We start from the raw sequence: 17,712 nt of genomic DNA on the forward strand, positions 1-17,712 counted from the left end.
ATTTAAGGAGATTTTGTGACATGTTTTAAATCATCCTACCGTAGGTCCATCCATTCCAGAGAAACCCTCAATTCCAGATGGTCCTGTAGGGCCAGGCATTCCCTTAGGCCCTGCTTTTCCTTCTTCCCCTGGTGGACCCTCGGTACCTTTTGTATCACTCGGCTCTCCTGGATATCCGTCTCCCCCTTCTGTTCCTGGAACACCTGGTACACCCTTTGGGCCTGGCCACAAATACAAGGTGAAGGAAATGTTAGAAGTGTCTGATTAACACATTCCTGTAAATGAAATACAATTGTGATGTTTCTTCTGGAATTATAATCTTATCAAGGTTTTAAGTTTTAGGTATAATTTTTAAGTATAAAAATAAAAAGTACTTTAAAAATGTCTTTGTTCTGTTGAACACAAAAGAAGATATTTTGAAGAATGTAGGAAAGCAGTTCTGGGGCACTTTTGACTTCCATTGTCATTTTTCCTACTATGATAGTCAATCGTGTCCAAGAATTGTTTGGTATCAAGCATTCTTTCAAATGTATTTCTCTGTGTTCATCAGAACAAAGAAATGTATACAGTTTTGAAACAACTCGAGGGGGAGTAAAGACAGATTTTTTTGTTTGTGGTCTGTCCCTTTAATTACAAAACGTTAAAAAAATAGAATATGCTGATTTTGATGCAATGGCTCTTTACCACAGAGCTCTTATAGATCCTGTCGTTCAGATAAAGTATGTTATTCACGGTACCCTATACAATACAATACAATACAACACCATCCTCACCTCTGGGACCAGTGAAGCCAGGTTCGCCGATGTTTCCACTATTACCTTTAGCCCCCTTCATGACCTCTTTCATGTGTGGTGGAATATATATATTTGGCTTTTCACCTGGAGGGCCTGTCAGGCCTCTGTCACCTTCACCGCAAAACAAGACATTCAAATGTATATGCCCACATAATGTGTATTTGACCTTTCAAGACATTGTAACATTTAAAAAAGGTAAAAGTATGTAGCCTGCACTAACAACTGCTGCATCAAAGGGCTGAAATCACAAGGAATACATTTTTCATTTATAATATAAAATTACGAACAAAAACAAACTTCTTTCTCAATGCGAAAAGTAAAAATTAGTTTAAAAACGTTTTCTGAGCTTCAGCACCATTGACTTTGTGCAGTAACATTTACAGCCGATCAGGTTGTTTACTTTTTCATGCCACAGACCCCTACTTTAGTTCAGTCTTCTCTTTGTAAGTCGCTTTGGATAAAAGCGTCTGCTAAATGTCTAAATGTAATGTAAATGTCTTCTACTTCTTTTCTACTTTTCTATCCCCCCCAAAAGATTCTAAGCTTCGTATACTGTGATAGGCTGACTGACACCAGTTTTTACTGCACCTATTTACTGCTTCTATTGTTTTCCCCTAATGTGTACGTTGCTTTGGACAAAAGCGTCTGCTAAATGACTAAATGTTAATGTAAATATGATGAGTCTTTTGCGAGGGACCCCCTTTCTAAAATACATATATATTTTTTGTATAAAAAAGCATTTAAACTGTTAGTAAATAAGTGTGATATTATAAAGACAAAGTAATCAAACTGTAATAATCTTGAGTAGAAATTTACAACTTTTGCTGTATTTGTGTCTCAAGGGGACCCCTTTGAGCATTCTGGGGATCCCTGGCTGGACCCCAGTTTGAAAAAGCCTGGGTAAATTAATACAAATACCGTGAGGTATCTACAGTATTGTATATGTGTATACATAAAATTGCTCTAATCTCACCTTTTAGACCTTTGTTTCCTTCAAAGCCAGTAATTCCACTTTCACCTGGAAGGCCTGTCTCTCCTTTCCGTCCTTCAAATCCTTTCAGACCCTTCTCTCCAACCTTTCCATCGAACCCTTCCATGCCCTCGCCCCCTCTGACACCTTTTTTGTAAAGTATGTACATTTCAGAGCTATTCAAACTAAAAATCATGACAATAATGATGAACAGTGTTGCTTCCCACACAGGTCCAGTTACATAAAAAAATCTTTGTTTTGGCATAATAACTAACAAAGTTTCATGAATTTCAAGGAAGAGTATACATGCAAAAAAACACATTAAATCCAAAATGGCTGACTTCCTGTTGGGTGGAGTTAATCACTGTAATTTTGAAAGATGTTCAGTTTGGTGAGAACAACATATGTGCCATGTCTGGTGACTGTATAGGTAAAACTATCCCCACCACTATAGTCAAAAGGGCGCTACAGACCCACCACGCCCATCCCTAAGTTTTTATCCACATATAATGGACAACAAGTCACATGGTCCAAATTTCATAAAACAAATTTAGCATTAAAGTTTGATGTGCTGCAGTGACTTTCAGTAAAAGAACATTAACCTTTAACCCCTTGGAGGCCATCAAAACCAGGAGTCCCTGTTTGTCCTGGTTCTCCCGGTGTTCCAGTGTTTCCGGGCACACCAGCATTTCCAGGGTCTCCAAGGACACCTTTAAATCCCCTGACCCCAGAGGGACCAGGGTCACCCTCATCTCCTCTTTCTCCACTAAAACCTGTAAAGAGAAAATACAGCATTATTAGGAGAAGGTTGTTTGACAAACATTTAACAGCCAATATAGGATATATACAGAATGTATATATATATCTACTAATCTTCAAGGCCCAAAGGGCAAAATTATATTTTTACCCTTTTGTTTTAAGCATCAGTTTTGTTACCTGGTGGTCCAATGTTTCCAGGTGGTCCAGGGGCTCCTGTTTTACCAGGCTGCCCAGGATATCCAAATGTTCCCGTGGCTCCTGGCCTTCCTATCTCTCCCTGAAAACCTGAAGGGCCAGTTACACCCTTACGGCCAATGATACCAGGCATGCCTTCCATACCTGTGTGTCAGTGAATGCTTTAGTGAGTCTTGTGGACATTAGAACAAATTATACATTTTTTGACAGTTCTGTCTGTCTGTTTTCACCTGAGTGTCCCTTTACGCCTGGATCTCCAGAAAAACCACTGACACCCCTTTGTCCTGGCAGTCCTTGATCTCCAGGGGGTCCAGAAGATGCTCCTAAAACTTCCCCATGTTCACCCTTTTCCCCTAAAGCACCATCTTCACCTTGTTTACCAGGCTTCCCTGGAGATCCTTCTTCCCCTTTAAAGCCAGGAGGTCCTAAATCACCACGAGGTCCTACAAAACCTGAGTGACCAAAATCAGATTATCAGAGGTGACAAAAGAAGTGTGGTAGACACAGTCTATATATAAATACAGTGACAAACAATCGATTTAACCAGGCAGCGGTCTTACCTATTGGTCCAGGTGGACCTCCTCTTCCTCGTTCCCCTAGCTCTCCTTTGACTCCAAGATCTCCAGAAAGACCTCGGGGGCCTTGTGAACCTGGTACCCCTAGAAAACAAATGAGGGAAAAACATATTGTAAATAGAGAAAACATATATGAAAAGGGTTTGTATGTGGAAAAATTTAAAACAATCAAATAATTTTACCAGGAAATCCATCCAATCCTGGAACACCAGGCATTCCGGTTTCTCCGGGTCGTCCGGGATCTCTAAAACATCCTTTCAACATCAAAGACAAATATGACAAAATTTGGCTGCATTGCACACACATATTTGACTTTTATGTGTAAAAACAAAACTGACCACCAATCCAGCTACAGTACCTGCAATGTTCAACTGCTCTCCTTCACTTGAGCTGCAGTCTCCTGTAAAACATGTATGATAGAATATGTACACAAAGCTAACAAGGCAATATCAGAATGCTGGGGAGTTGCAAATGGTGTTCATAATTAATTCTGATGATAAAATAAATGCAGTTAGAGACTGCCAAAGGAGTAGAAGAGATCCTCACCTGATTCACCAGGCAACCCTGGATGTCCATCTGGTCCAATTATTCCTTCATCTCCAGGAGGGCCCCTTATCCCTTTGATCGCTCCAAGAACTTGACCAGATTCCCCTAAAAGACCCTTTGGGCCAGAGGAACCACGCCTACCTGGGTAGCCCTTCTCTCCAGGTTCACCAACTGGACCTTCTCCCTGGCGAAATATATGTAGACATTGAGGATCAGGATCCGGATTAGTTTATTTGGCATCGGAGCATTTCTTCAAATGAAAAACCTTTCCTTTTAAATGGTTTCACATTATTATATATAAACTCTACACTGTAGTTGTTGCCTTTTGATAGACTTACAGGAGGACCTTGAAGACCAGAAGCACCATTTTCTCCAGAATATCCAGTTCTGCCAGGCTCTCCTGGGTAACCACTGAAACCTGGGTCCCCCGAGTCTCCAGGTGATCCTACATACCACAAGCATGTGCAAAATAGTAAAACTTCTCAAATATATCCTCCTGTGTGTTTTTCTATTCTAGTTTATTATTGAATTTTGGACCTTTCTCTGTAGCTACAGTCAGGTTTCCTTTTGCCCCCTTTGGTCCAGTTAATCCATTAGCACCAGGAAAACCCTGTAGAGATTGAAGAGATTCAATTCAAAGAGAGTATTACATATATATATATATTTTTTAAAGTAATTTCTTTCATGTTCACTTATAATAAGAACCCTGTGGTCAGTAAAAGTGAATGAGTGATGCCTTAAGATACTGTCACAACAGTACACAAAGCCACGTTGCCTTTCACTGTCTCATGTGACCTAAGCAAGAGACAACTCATTTCAGCACTGTAAAGATGATGACATGTCTACTTACTGGCACCCCATCGTTGCCTCTTGGTCCAGGATCTCCCTGATCACCATGCTGACCCCACTCGCCTACCATGCCATAGTCACCACGCTCGCCTGGAGGGCCCGGAGGGCCTGAGTCAGATTGTGTGCTGCATTCACACAAACCATGGTCACCTGACCAATGAAATAAAACAGCTGTATTAAACAAATGTCACCAGCAATAATCATCACCGGATGCAGCAAATTGATCATACCTTTCGGTCCCTTTTTTCCTGTACTTCCTGGACGTCCTCGTCTTCCTGGTGGACCTCTGAAAAAGTCTTCCACTGTATCAAAGCACATTAATAATCATTAAGTGTGGTCATATATAAAATCAGCAATAAAATATGTCAGTCTTTTAAACCGCCTTAGCATAAATCACTCCTAACAACTGTATTTCACATTTCTATTTTTTTAAAATTGTATCTCATATTCTATATACTGCTTCTAATGTTGGGATGGTGTATGCTCTTTCATCCTTTAACACACTCACATGATCCCTTGGGTCCTGGTGGTCCACTGGGTCCAGGCCGTCCATCAAAACCATTTAGGCCAGGCTTGGTGGCAGGATTGCCATTTTCTCCTGCTTCACCCTTGATTCCTTTCTGTCCCTTTGGTCCTTCTGAAGCCCAGGGAACCTCTAAGGGTTAACAATCAAAATAGTGATGGCATTTGGTTACAAATTTGCAAAAGAACCATACAATTTTAAACAAATGGTTCAACCAACATTGAACATACTGTTAAATTAAAGAAATTGTGGATGAAGGCAAGGTTGAGCTAGAATGGTTGTTATTAGTTGAAATACTCCTTCAATAGTCTCACTTACCTGTTTGTTGAGAAGCAGGGGGACCTGGGAAACCTTGTTGTCCTTTTTCACCCTTAGGACCAAGATTTCCTATTGGACCACGCTCTCCCTCAGGTCCCGGAGGACCCACTATATGGCCAAGACAATGAGAGAAATGTTTAAAGTTATAAAGTTTATAAAAGAATACAGAGAATGTGAGATGTGGCATCAGAAGTAAAGCGCTGTAACCAACAAAGAGATTAAATAAGAGTTTATCAGGGAAACTGACTAAAAATGTATTTAAATACCTATGGTTTCGTCAAATGAACTTGGTGGTTCTCCGGGTTCACCTCTTCCCCCCTATAAAAAGATATACAGATTCATACAGCCATTAATACAGATTTTAAGTGATGACTAACTAAAAATAGCATTGAACAAATCAAAAAACGCATTTCAAACCTTCTGGCCCTTGCTTCCTGGGGCACTTGGTTGTCCAGCATCACCCTACAGACAGGCAAAGAGATGTACAGAAAGGCTTAAAATAAACAAAAATGCTGTGATAATTTTATGTATTTTAAGAAAAATGTTATACCCTGGGTCCTGGCCAGCCATTTGATCCTGGGGTTCCCTAAAATAAATAGTAACAGTAATTGCTTACATCATTGTTAGATGTTTTTAAATTCACAAATTTCCGGACATAATGTGCACTCAGTCATTTTTCATCAAAACTCATCAAAACAGTTTAAGGCTATACACAGAAGCATATATTTTATTTTATCAATAAAAAATCAACCACGTACATTTATATGAAACCATGCAAACTATGTTAATAAAGAAGTCTCCAATCATGTAATAACCTATGAAAGTTAATATTTCACACAGAACAGGATCAACCGATCACTACAGATTTTATCTTAGCTAACAACCTTTGTTATTGGACACTTTCAGTTGGAATGAATTCATTTAAAATAAATGAATTATGACTGACTGTATGCAGTATGTAAGTTTTGCTTTAGAGTTATTCTGCCTCCAAGACACTAGGTGTCAGTCCAAGACTACTTCAATGTTTGCAACATAAACAAAACATTACTGAGTGCACCTGTACCACTAATACAGTATATGAGTTCATACCCGTGGCCCTGGTAACCCTGAAACACCCCCCTCTCCTTTGGAGAAGTCAAATTCCTGGAACAATAAAAAATTTTTTAGTACGCATGCAATCCCAATTCCCCTTTAAAACAAGTTCACTCTGTGATCATTTTGGCAACCATCTCACTAAACATTTGCTTATTAATTATTTTAAATCCAGCTAACATTCATGCCATAAAAAAAAGACAATGACTGAAAGATAAGGACTATATAGATGCTATTTATACTAAGTTTAAATAGCAGTAGGTTCTGTTTACACAAAGTGAAAATAGCAGCATTTATTAGCGATATACTATTTACACTAACTAACTAAAGTGTTAAATGAAATGAAACTAAGGGAAACCTATTATGAGAATCAGAAACTTAAATGTCACATACCACATTTCCTGAATCGCCCTTTAAACCTTTTCGGCCTTTCACACCCTGTTTAAGAAAATCCATGAAATGAAAGAGATGAAAATGACACTAATAATTCATTTTTATGCAAATCGAAAAAGTTGTGTTCTTCTTGCCTGAATATCTGTGAGGGGTGGACCGATGTGTGGGTAAGGTCCTTGTGGGCCTGGTTCTCCAACATCACCCTATAAAAAGTATTCTATATTAAATACAGTCTGCTTCTCCCAGTGTTAACATAAAACATTATATTTGACATTATATAAGACATTACCGACTCTCCTTTGACTCCTTTTAATATTTTAGTGTTTTCACCCTGTAGTGAAATAAAACATGTTTATTTACAGTATATCCACTGAAAAATGCTAATTTATAAAACGACTTACAAGAGATCATATTCTGTGACAAAAAGTTGTTATTATTGATATTCATTCATATATTTTCTAAAGGAACAGACTGAAGGATTTAAGGATGTTTGTTTCTTAAAAGAGGTGACTAAAATTCATACATAAACCTATACAGTATTTTACTTGTTTTATCCTTCTGTTTATTTACTCATTCTTAATTTTTTTTTACTTTTGTTTAAAATTATGTGTGTGTTGTCTTCGCAAGTACAGATAAGGGAATGTTTAAGTTCTAACCAACTCATAGTTTTAAGGGCAATCTTGTGCAAAACTGCTGTTTTTTACCCTTTGTCCTTTTGTTCCTTTAAGACCAGGAGGGCCCTGAAGAAAGACAATACAGATTGAGGTAAATATGGTGGTTTTAGAATAATGCTAGCACAATTTTGTTGTACATAAGATAAACCTACCATAACACCTACATATCCAGGTAGACCTCTGTCACCTGGCTTACCATCGGGTCCCTGTAGTGATAAAATGAATCATAAGAGATAATCAATTATATTAATTTTAAATTATATTATATTAATTAAATTAATTTGTATTATTAATTTGATGGAGAAGAAATAAAAAAAAACTTACAGAGATTCCTTGGTAGCCTGGCTGTCCTGGGTCTCCCTGTAACATGAAAAAAAACATTTAATGACCCAGTCTTTTGCAGTTTTAGAGGCATTGATTATGTTTTTTTGGGTGTTTAACGATGTATGTTCATCTTTCCAATAAAAAACACTTTATATTTCACATATTTCAAGTCTATTAGAGGACCACTGTCCCTCTTCTCACAAAACGATTTCATCCGGTCTATATAAAGTCCCTCCTTTCGAAACGCTCTAATTGGTAAAGCTAACCCGGTCTGTCGTGACTGGTTCCCCACTTAGATCGTGTGTGTGAAGATGTCTCACCCATACCATATCAACGAGCTTCCGCTTCTCAGGCTGTTGTGATTGGTCGGCCCCCCTCTACGTGCACATGTTGGCTTTTAGCAATAAACAGTAACAATTGCGTCAACTTCACTTCATCAGTTATACACATGCGGATCGATTGAAGTGTAACAGAGGTCTGCTAGTGCATGTGCAAACGGGAGTCTTTGTTAGAGATTTTTTCCCTACTATGGCGAGGGAAATGACACTTGACTGATTGGAGTCAGACCGGTTATATTAATTAACACTAAGAACAGAAACGTTAGTTTTTCCTTTTTATATTGGACCCGAGTTGGATAATAAAACACGAAGATTGACCAGGAGAAATTTGCAAGCAGGACTTCAAAGGACGTTTCAAAGAAGTGTTTTAGAGGTAGAGGGCTGTAGTCTGATCCAGCCGTTCTCTGTAGTCCTTGAAAAGAGAATTCTGATAAAGTCAATATCTCGCTTGGCACTGAACTTTGAGATTTATCATTTTGCAGGTATTATTTATGCTCTAACAGCAACATTACACACTAACTAAAGGTTGAAAAAATGGGATCGCGGGGAATGTGGCCTTTAAACATTTACTATTGCATTTCTTTGTACTAATGAAAATACTCATGTTCACTATTGTTTGATTAATGGAGGCACTGAATATCCTTAAATACACTCTATTAAGTCTTGGACATAGATAATCATCCTGTATGGAATATTTAATAATCATTTTGTACTGATTTTTTAAGTGTTTCTTTGGTCTCCTTCGGAGCAGATAAGGTCACTTTTCAATTGTCATTTAGAAAGAGCATCTAATGCCCATCTTACCCTGAATCTTTCCATATAGATCCAAATGTCCAAGGGGTCCCCTTTCTCCCCCTTTAAACCTGGCCGGCCCTAAAGTAAAAAAAAGATAAGATCACAGGGTATAGAAATTGATTGAAATATAGAAATATTAAAAAAGTATTGTGGTTAAAAAAGTGTTTATATAAAAAGGTTTTGTATACATTTTGTGTGATGTCAATAGGAAACATAAAAACTTACTTCAAATCCAGGTGTGCCATCCATTCCTGGAAATCCTAGTATTCCAGAGACTCCACGTGTTCCATTACAGCCATCAGCTCCATGTTTTCCCCGAGGACCAGGTTGTCCTGGATGTCCCTAAGGAGAGTTCAGAAGAGGGTAAATCAGATGAATTGTTGTTGTTAATTACAAACAGTTACTGTTAAAGTCTTTAGCGTCACAAATGTTTTTGAAGGTCTGTTTGAACGGAAGCTATGTATGATTGTTTGAGATTAAATATGTGGAAAATTTTATGAGAATGAAAGTTTTAGCAAAGCAACAAAAAATGTAGGCCTACTTTTTTGTTGTTTCTTAGGTTTTCTCTGTTGTATTTAAAAACATTGATATGCATGTCTTTGGAAGAAATATGAAGGGAAAACAGCCAATAAGAGCCCAGAATAGAAGGGATCCCCTTCAGTAATGTTCCACACAGGTTGAGATCTCATGAAATTGCTTGATAAAATGTAGTAAGTTCTAGGCAAAGGGTGACTACACAGTATAAGCATTTCATCAAAAGTTGCTGTTTGAATTTAGAATATACAGTAAACAATGTGTAGTGCGAACTCTTCTGGCTGATTCCTTAATTTTACAAACAATCTTAAAACAAAAGATAATAATTTCTATATAAACAAAAACAATTATTACTTACAGGTACACCATCTGCTCCATCAAACCCTGGAACCCCTTGCATTCCCTAAAGAAAACCAAAAATATGTCAGAAACTTAACATATTAGTTCATCTGAACATTATAAGCTGTAGATTTTTCTATTAACTTTTTTTTTCCAAATCTGTTGTATTTTATATTGATTACCAAATAACATTTGTCAATATTATTGTGTATTTATGATTCTTTCAGACACATATGCATCCACTAACTTGAAATGGTCAATTTCAGATTATTTTTTCCATGCTTTGAAATAGAGATGTTGGCTATTGTTTAAAGAAAGACCCATGTGCATATAAAATAAGTCTGTATACAATTTAATACAATATGCAATACATATTATATAAAATTGATCTTAAAATTGGTACATGGCTTGGACATTTCTTTAGATGTTGGCACCACATATTTAATTTCAATTGATTGGAAATGAATACAATCAAATTCTGTATTGAAAACTAGCCCAGCTGGATATAAATTTAACCTCTGCATTCTATTTAAACAGTATCTACATAAGTTCTTCCATAGAGGTTGACTTACCACACTTCCTTTTGGACCCATAGCCCCTCCTTTGCCATACTCTCCTTTCTCTCCTTTAGGGCCCTGGAGGCCTGGGTCTCCTTGCCGGCCTTGCGGGCCAGTAGGGCCCTGGGGACCGAGTGGACCAGGGAAACCCTGCAGTTCAGACAAAAAGGCATGGTTAGGTTGATGAAAATAAAGCATGAAAGTATGCACATTTACAAATCATGAGGTTTTAGAGCAATACATGTGTAAATATTTTTATAAAAGCATTACATGTTGACCATGTTTATCTTTCATATCATATCAGGGAACTATAATGCTATCTAATTTGGAAATAAAACTGGACCACAAGATGGCAATCTTTGACCAGACATGTTTAAGCTCTATAGCGCCATCCAGTGCTCCAAAGGCCACACTACATAATGAGTTTAAGACAAGTTGGGGGTTTCCATATGTATTGTTCCTGTAATTTACTATCCAATACCCTACCAGACTTCTTGACTTTGCTTAATTCAAGTGAGATTTTAATCTGAATTGATGAATGACTTTAAACATCTGTAAAACAGCAAATAATCACCCAACATGCCCAATATACCCAATATATCTGATGTAGACCACATATCTTATGGTCATAGTAAAAAAAAGTACATGTTTGCACTTGCTGTTCTTTGATTAAACTATGATATTAGATGAGTTTCATAGCGACTGAGAGTTTGTGTTTGTTTTGAAGTCTGTCCCTCTTATCTGTGGATCGGTCCGCTTAGAAGTGGTGCATATCCATGGACAGGCTGCATGTGCTCAAAAAATTTTTTATGTGATTATTATGCAGCAGGTTTCATAAGTATGTTTTTTCTTGATCACTTAACAAATAATTTTACCAGTTTGAACATATAAGGAGTCATGAGATGCTATCGAATTTTAGGTAACTTGCATCCTTATGATATGCTTCATAAACCTCTACATAATTGTTTTTATTGTCAGTAAAATTGCAAACCATTTTGGGATTTAAATTTGTATCATGAAGTACAGGTCACATTTTGGTCAGAATCGTGTTTATGTAGATCTATGATGATTAAGAACAGAACACTGAACAAGCTCCTGATATACTCTGATTGGCTGGATTGATAAAAAGACGCCTTGCAGTCTCGCCAACAACAAGGTTTTCATGAAGAGGGTTGCATGATACACAGAGGTGTTAAGGGTGCTCATCAGTCAAACTGAAGTGAAACGTGTGCTTGAGATGTTCTGTGGTCTCAGAGGTCAAGTACTTAAACCCATGACCTATGAAGACAAAATCTACTGTTTAAGCTGAGCTACTAAAACCTAAAATATGTTGTTTTCTCAGATTTTATGCAAAGGTATGTTGGCACGGAGGCACGTATGAATTAAATTCTATGTTTGCATAATGTTATGTCAACTACGATGTCTTCATTTGGTCAATATTTAAAAGAAATACACAAGTGTGTGTTTCGACAGTTAATGGAAACAAAAGAAAATTGCGTTGGTGCTGGGAGGGTATAGGGGCTCGGCTACAGATGCAGCAAATATTTCCCATGAAGCCGTGAAATAAATAACTAAAAAAAAGTGGACCTTTAAATATAAGACTTCTAAATGATAAGATAATCTAATTTAAACAAGCTAAGATTTCGTTGAAAGTCATGGGAGAATATCCAAAAACATCTTATAATTGGGCAACTTATTTCCGTGGAAATGAGGCATGACGAATGTTTCAAGGGAAAGAACTCTTGACTATAATAACATTGAAACACTGGCATGACTGCTCGACTTTTTGTTGTTTTTAAATGACAAACCTATGGAACATATCTGTCATAGAGACATTAGGCGATAGTGATATTTAGGCTGCTCATCAAATACTGTAGCCACAGAAATATGTAATGTATATTAACCCAAGCTAAAAGTCTTAAAGTATAAACATAGGCTCTGTCTCCTCAGTGTTTCTCATCTGATAAGGTTTGTTCTGTTCAAGTGGGTCTGCTAAGCTGGATCAGGTACTATAACTTTTCATTTCAATTTCTGGAATACTTGGCATAGCAGATATATTATGCACCACTTTTCTCTTCTGTTTATCCAAAGTTACATTATCCTGTCCCCTCCGTCAAATATCCAACAAACATATGTACATAATCAGGGGTGCCTGCAGCTGTACGGTACTGTGCATACCATGAGAGGGTGCTAGTTATAGTTTTATTTATATGTTTAAATATTTCAATAGTATTAAAATTGATTAGTAATCTGTGTACATTCATGACATATCGAGAAAGCTAGAGAATGAGAGTGAATAAATAAAATAAATAGTTTGAATTGTAAAATCTAATGTGTGTATGGTTAGCAGTTGTCATGATCTGTTTAAGTAACATGTTTGCCAAATCTTTATAGATAAAAACAACAATCAAAGACTATCAGAAAATAAACAAAAAAAATCCAAATAGGTAACATTTTAGAAAACTCAAATATCCGTAACTGAGCATTTCTTTTTAAAAATAAAGTGCCGAGCTTTGTGAGCTACAGACCAAATATCGAGCATAAAGAGCGCACAAAAATACATGAACATGGCAACACTTCAAAGGAGCGCTCCGTGATACAGCCTTCCGAGCATAAACAAAACAAAGCATGCCTGTCAGCGCTAGTTTATTTTAAATTAAAGTTAAGTCTCAGCCGAAATAGATCAGGCTTATTTTCTTATTTACAGCTGCAAAATGCTAGAACAGCATTACCAGTGTGACAATAATCACTTAGTGAGGGAGTAACTATACCTGTTCCGTACACACATGGGATGATATTTTAGTGAATTCACTCCTGTATTTAAATGCGACTGTCACTTCCGAAACTGCAGTGTGTGCCTGGACTTGCTCTAATGAACATTAAAAAAATGAACAGCGAGGAGGTGCTTAAACAGGGAGGAGGAGAGTAAGCCTCAAACAGCTTTAACCAAGGTTCATCTTATATATATCTCATATATATTAATTAATTTTATGGCTGTTCTTGAGTATTTGGTATATGCGTGTGTGAGAGCTTATTATTGGTTGGGGGATTCTGTGCGAAACCTTAGATCCTGAAAATCCTGCAGGCGCCCCTGTGTACATTCACAAAATACAGAACAGAAAACATAACTATGTGTGGTGTCATACAGTCTCTGGTTTACATGAATATGTTATGTAAGTAAAAACTAGATGTGAACATTGCGTGTTAGGTACAGAATAAGAATCGATCATATGCGTGAGATATCAAGTCTTTGTCATTCCCAGGACTGTCATCAGTGACCAATTCAATCCCTTGTTGGCCTTTCCACATCCTGTCCCCTCCCATGGGTCATGATTTCTTGACCCACATTCTGTGATCTGCTTAAAATGAGATAACCAGCCCAAACCTCAACATCCAACTATCAATCATAACCCTACAATCTCCAACAAGGTATGTTTATCTGAAACAAAAAGGCTATGAATGGAGAAACTCTGATTTGTTACAAAATTTAAATTTGGTCATCAAACCAGACAATTCTCTTTTTATGGAATATTGCAGCAATTATTGTAAAAAAATCTAGGCCATTCATATTTTATTTTTTTATGTGCCCCTCATGATATTTATCAAAAACTTGAACCTTCCCTCACCCTCCAAATGACATCACTCACCAAAATTGTCTTTCCAAAGGTCAAGATTTTAACTACTACAATGCAAACAGTTCCTAGAGGACGAAATCTAATTTATATTCCACACAATGCAAAAAACCCAACCCAACTTCAGTTAACAGATGTGATTGAAAATATGTAAAAAAAGTCCATTTGTTTCTAATTTTGGTGATTGTTCTGGGGTGGCACCCTTTCAAAAAGTGCACCACTGCACCTAAAAGTGCATGTTAGTACCTCAAATGTACATATTGGTACCAAATGTGCATGGTATATAACAGGGTACTGTCCCAGAGACTGCTTGGGTAAATTATTTTGACCATTTTGTTCTCTCAGTGTTGTTCAGTACGAAACTATGTTAGATGTCGATTCAACATATTGTTTTACTCAAGTGTTAGTAATCTTTACAATAACAAAAACAGAGTACAATAGAGCTACAATTAAGCTGCAATACATCTTCACCCATCTGCAATATTTAGCTTTATTCCTAAATACTATAAATGGGGTCTTTACATTGAAAGTGACGATGCACTTCCATACCCCTTACATTAAAGGTGCAGTTTGTAACTTGTTTACCGTACAATATCCAATAACCACTAGGCCAATGTTACATATTTTGTTATGTTGAGTACATACAATATCTCAAATGTTTTCATCTATTTGTCAATCGTAAAATAAATTCCATTTTAATCAGTGACACGGACCGTGTCTGGAAGTCTCCTGTCAATGGCGTCATATCCGCGTTACCAAAATGTTGGATAGAGATGAAAAAAGATGGAAAGCCTGCAACCTTCAGTGGAATCCAGGAAAGGATACTAGAGGTGCTAATAAGATTGGCTGAGGTGCCTCATGTGATTCGTTTAAGCCGTTACGCTTTCTCCAGACCTTGTATCTCCCTAATAACACAGTCCCTGGCATTACCCTCGGCTTCCGCTTTTACTGCCGTAGAAACCATGACAACACAGTCTCGTGGACAAAGTGGCACGTATATATTGTCATGTATATATTAACTGAACAAGCAGTAATTGTTTTTAGATCATTTGACTAAATAGTAATAAATGCATTTTATGAACTACATCTAATGCATCTAATTCATTAACATTAAATAAAACCATGTCATCAAACGCAACATTTATAAAACTTTATTATTTTATATCATCCATAAAGGTGATTTCTCATTCACGTCTGATGATTATTGCTGGTGGAGTTGAAGACGACAGTTCCCATTATATTACACTCCTTCACAGAGTCATTAAGCTACGCCGTTGTTGTTGTAGAGAACATATCTGTTTTGAATGTGCACCCTCTAGCGGCAGATTTTACAAACTGCGCCTTCAGCAGATCTGAAAGACGCATGATGATAAACAGGTACAAACACTGAGAATCTGATTGAAATTCTTGGCACACTGAACAGCATATGTACTGAGATGAGAGTGTTCTTGGCCCAGATCCTATCTATCACAGATTAGAGGGAATGTGGATAAATGTGCATGTATGTAAAGATGAAGATTCACAGCTGTAGCCTTCTATTCACCTGCATAAACACACAAAGATGAAGTATTGGTCTCTGAACAACTCTCTCTTAACTACGCACAAGGGCAAGGATCTCTCCGTTTTCTTCTTTACTATGATCATCTAGTATTGCTGTGCCGATATGCCTGCCTAAAAACATCATTCAACTTTACTGATTGCGTTTTCCCTACTGTCCTTTCTCATCTTATCAGTGTTGATCTTAATGGGTAGTGAGTGGCTTGACTGAGACAGTACTTAGAACTGATACAAAGATAATGAGAATATGAAAGAAAATCTGCCCAAGTTCACCCAAAGATGAATCGTCTGTCATCATTTTTTTAAAGGTGCAGTTTGTAAGAATTTTGCAGGAAAATATCCAAAAACCACTTGGGTAGTGTTATATAATATATATATATTAGTCCTTACAATATCGCAAATGTTTCCAACTACTTGTAAATCGTGGGAAAATCACCGTTCTAAACAGTGACACGGGCTGTGTAGTCGCCTGTCAATGGCGTCAAATCTGCGTCACCCTTTGTTACCGCCTTTCATGACGTAGAAACCGCATGACAACATGTGTCTTGGACAAATGCGGAAGCAGAGTCTAGCGTCTAGCAAGCCACTAGCTTGTTTCGAGCAGTCCCTTATTTATGGACCATAATTATTCGCAACATTTATAAAAGTTTACCTCATCCGCTAACATGATTTCTTGTTTCTGTTTGATTGATGGCCATCAGCGGTGGAGTTGAAGAGAACATCATTCCACACTCCTTCACAGCGTCATCAAGCTAAAGCATTATTGTTGTTTTGATCGTGTGCCCCCTAGCGGCGGTTTCTACAAACTGTACCTTTAGGGTCCTTAAATACAATAAATATTTCTATTTAAATCTATTTAAAAAATCTTTATCCAAGTTTCCTGAAGTCATACAATAGGTTTGTGTGATGAACATGGTTAAAATTTTAAGACCGAAAACCATTTTTCACAGAATAATAAAAAACTGTACTATTGTCAACATTTTACCATTTAAAAGTCCAGTTTAGATACTAATTCCCCTTCACTTTCATTACATATGCACAAGGTGCGAAGTTATTTCTTAAAATCCAGAGAATTTCACAGAAGGAAAAAAGTCATAACAGCACATACTGCACATAATATAAGTTGTAATTTTTTGCTTATCTTTTTTTGGGCTAAGAGGGAAGACGGTGAAAATCTCACAACCAAAGGAAGGGGAGAGGGCGACTGAATGGCTCGTAATGCATTTAGAAAAACACAGACATCGCCCCAAGTGTTCGTTTGTGTGAGGAGGAAATGAGCGATTAGCCATTAGTTAAAGTCAATGACAGCGTTTGGGAGTGCCAGGTGAGGGTGAAACTCTCCCAGGGTTCTCCAGTTCAGAGTGAAGCTTTAAAACTTTCAGGTCATTTCCTGTTTCCATCACCAGTTCCCTCTGCCTCACACCATCACTTCCTCACTGCATAAATCCCCTGTCCTTTGTTAAGCCATTCATTCATATTATTGGCCTCTCTTACCACCATCCGATATAACTTTGTTTAAATTCCTTGTTTCTTTATCTACTGAGCCCTAGTGGATTTAACAAATTTGAACAAAATTCAATGCCTCTTGCACTACCCATGTTCGTTTTTTGTTTACATACTTAATTGCGTTTTTTACATGTAAAACCTCTTGTATGTGTGTGTGCGCGTGTTTGTACAGGTTTAGCTATATTTGTGAAGGCCAAATGTCCTCAGTAATACAGTGAATTATCGTTACAACCCACTTGTGAGGACATTTTACTGGTCGCTACTAAATAAAAAGGCGTATCATTTCGTCTTTAAATTAAATGTCTTGCTAATGTTTGTGTGATTATAGGATCAGGTGTTGGGGTAGGGTTAGGGAATATAATAAATCATAAGCCTGATATAAAATCAATGGAAGTCTATGGAATGTCCCCATTGCGTGTGTGTGTGACAGGAAAGTGACTTT

The 17,712-nt window shown here is 37.3% G+C and overlaps 1 protein-coding gene across 1 annotated transcript in view; it reads right to left on the bottom strand.

The window, feature by feature from the left end:
- The window catches only part of col4a2 (collagen, type IV, alpha 2), a 79,644-nt gene that overhangs the window by 8,248 nt on the left and 53,684 nt on the right, over positions 1-17,712 (bottom strand). Inside the window, exons 5-34 of the mRNA XM_056754487.1 lie at positions 10,591-10,725; positions 10,038-10,082; positions 9,371-9,487; positions 9,155-9,223; positions 8,013-8,048; positions 7,841-7,894; positions 7,719-7,754; positions 7,304-7,345; positions 7,149-7,217; positions 7,015-7,059; positions 6,619-6,672; positions 6,080-6,115; positions 5,947-5,991; positions 5,796-5,847; positions 5,530-5,637; positions 5,197-5,343; positions 4,919-4,990; positions 4,690-4,838; positions 4,377-4,449; positions 4,178-4,284; positions 3,840-4,023; positions 3,652-3,693; positions 3,476-3,547; positions 3,279-3,377; positions 2,949-3,170; positions 2,701-2,862; positions 2,367-2,537; positions 1,768-1,911; positions 774-905; positions 40-221 (exon numbers count right to left, since the gene is read on the bottom strand). Coding sequence (XP_056610465.1) covers positions 40-221; positions 774-905; positions 1,768-1,911; positions 2,367-2,537; positions 2,701-2,862; positions 2,949-3,170; positions 3,279-3,377; positions 3,476-3,547; positions 3,652-3,693; positions 3,840-4,023; positions 4,178-4,284; positions 4,377-4,449; positions 4,690-4,838; positions 4,919-4,990; positions 5,197-5,343; positions 5,530-5,637; positions 5,796-5,847; positions 5,947-5,991; positions 6,080-6,115; positions 6,619-6,672; positions 7,015-7,059; positions 7,149-7,217; positions 7,304-7,345; positions 7,719-7,754; positions 7,841-7,894; positions 8,013-8,048; positions 9,155-9,223; positions 9,371-9,487; positions 10,038-10,082; positions 10,591-10,725 — 2,901 coding nt within the window. The remainder of the gene's footprint in view (positions 1-39; positions 222-773; positions 906-1,767; positions 1,912-2,366; positions 2,538-2,700; positions 2,863-2,948; positions 3,171-3,278; positions 3,378-3,475; positions 3,548-3,651; positions 3,694-3,839; positions 4,024-4,177; positions 4,285-4,376; positions 4,450-4,689; positions 4,839-4,918; positions 4,991-5,196; positions 5,344-5,529; positions 5,638-5,795; positions 5,848-5,946; positions 5,992-6,079; positions 6,116-6,618; positions 6,673-7,014; positions 7,060-7,148; positions 7,218-7,303; positions 7,346-7,718; positions 7,755-7,840; positions 7,895-8,012; positions 8,049-9,154; positions 9,224-9,370; positions 9,488-10,037; positions 10,083-10,590; positions 10,726-17,712) is intronic.

This window comes from Triplophysa dalaica, chromosome 8 (genome assembly GCF_015846415.1).
Source record: "Triplophysa dalaica isolate WHDGS20190420 chromosome 8, ASM1584641v1, whole genome shotgun sequence".
NCBI classification, from domain to species: domain Eukaryota; kingdom Metazoa; phylum Chordata; class Actinopteri; order Cypriniformes; family Nemacheilidae; genus Triplophysa; species Triplophysa dalaica.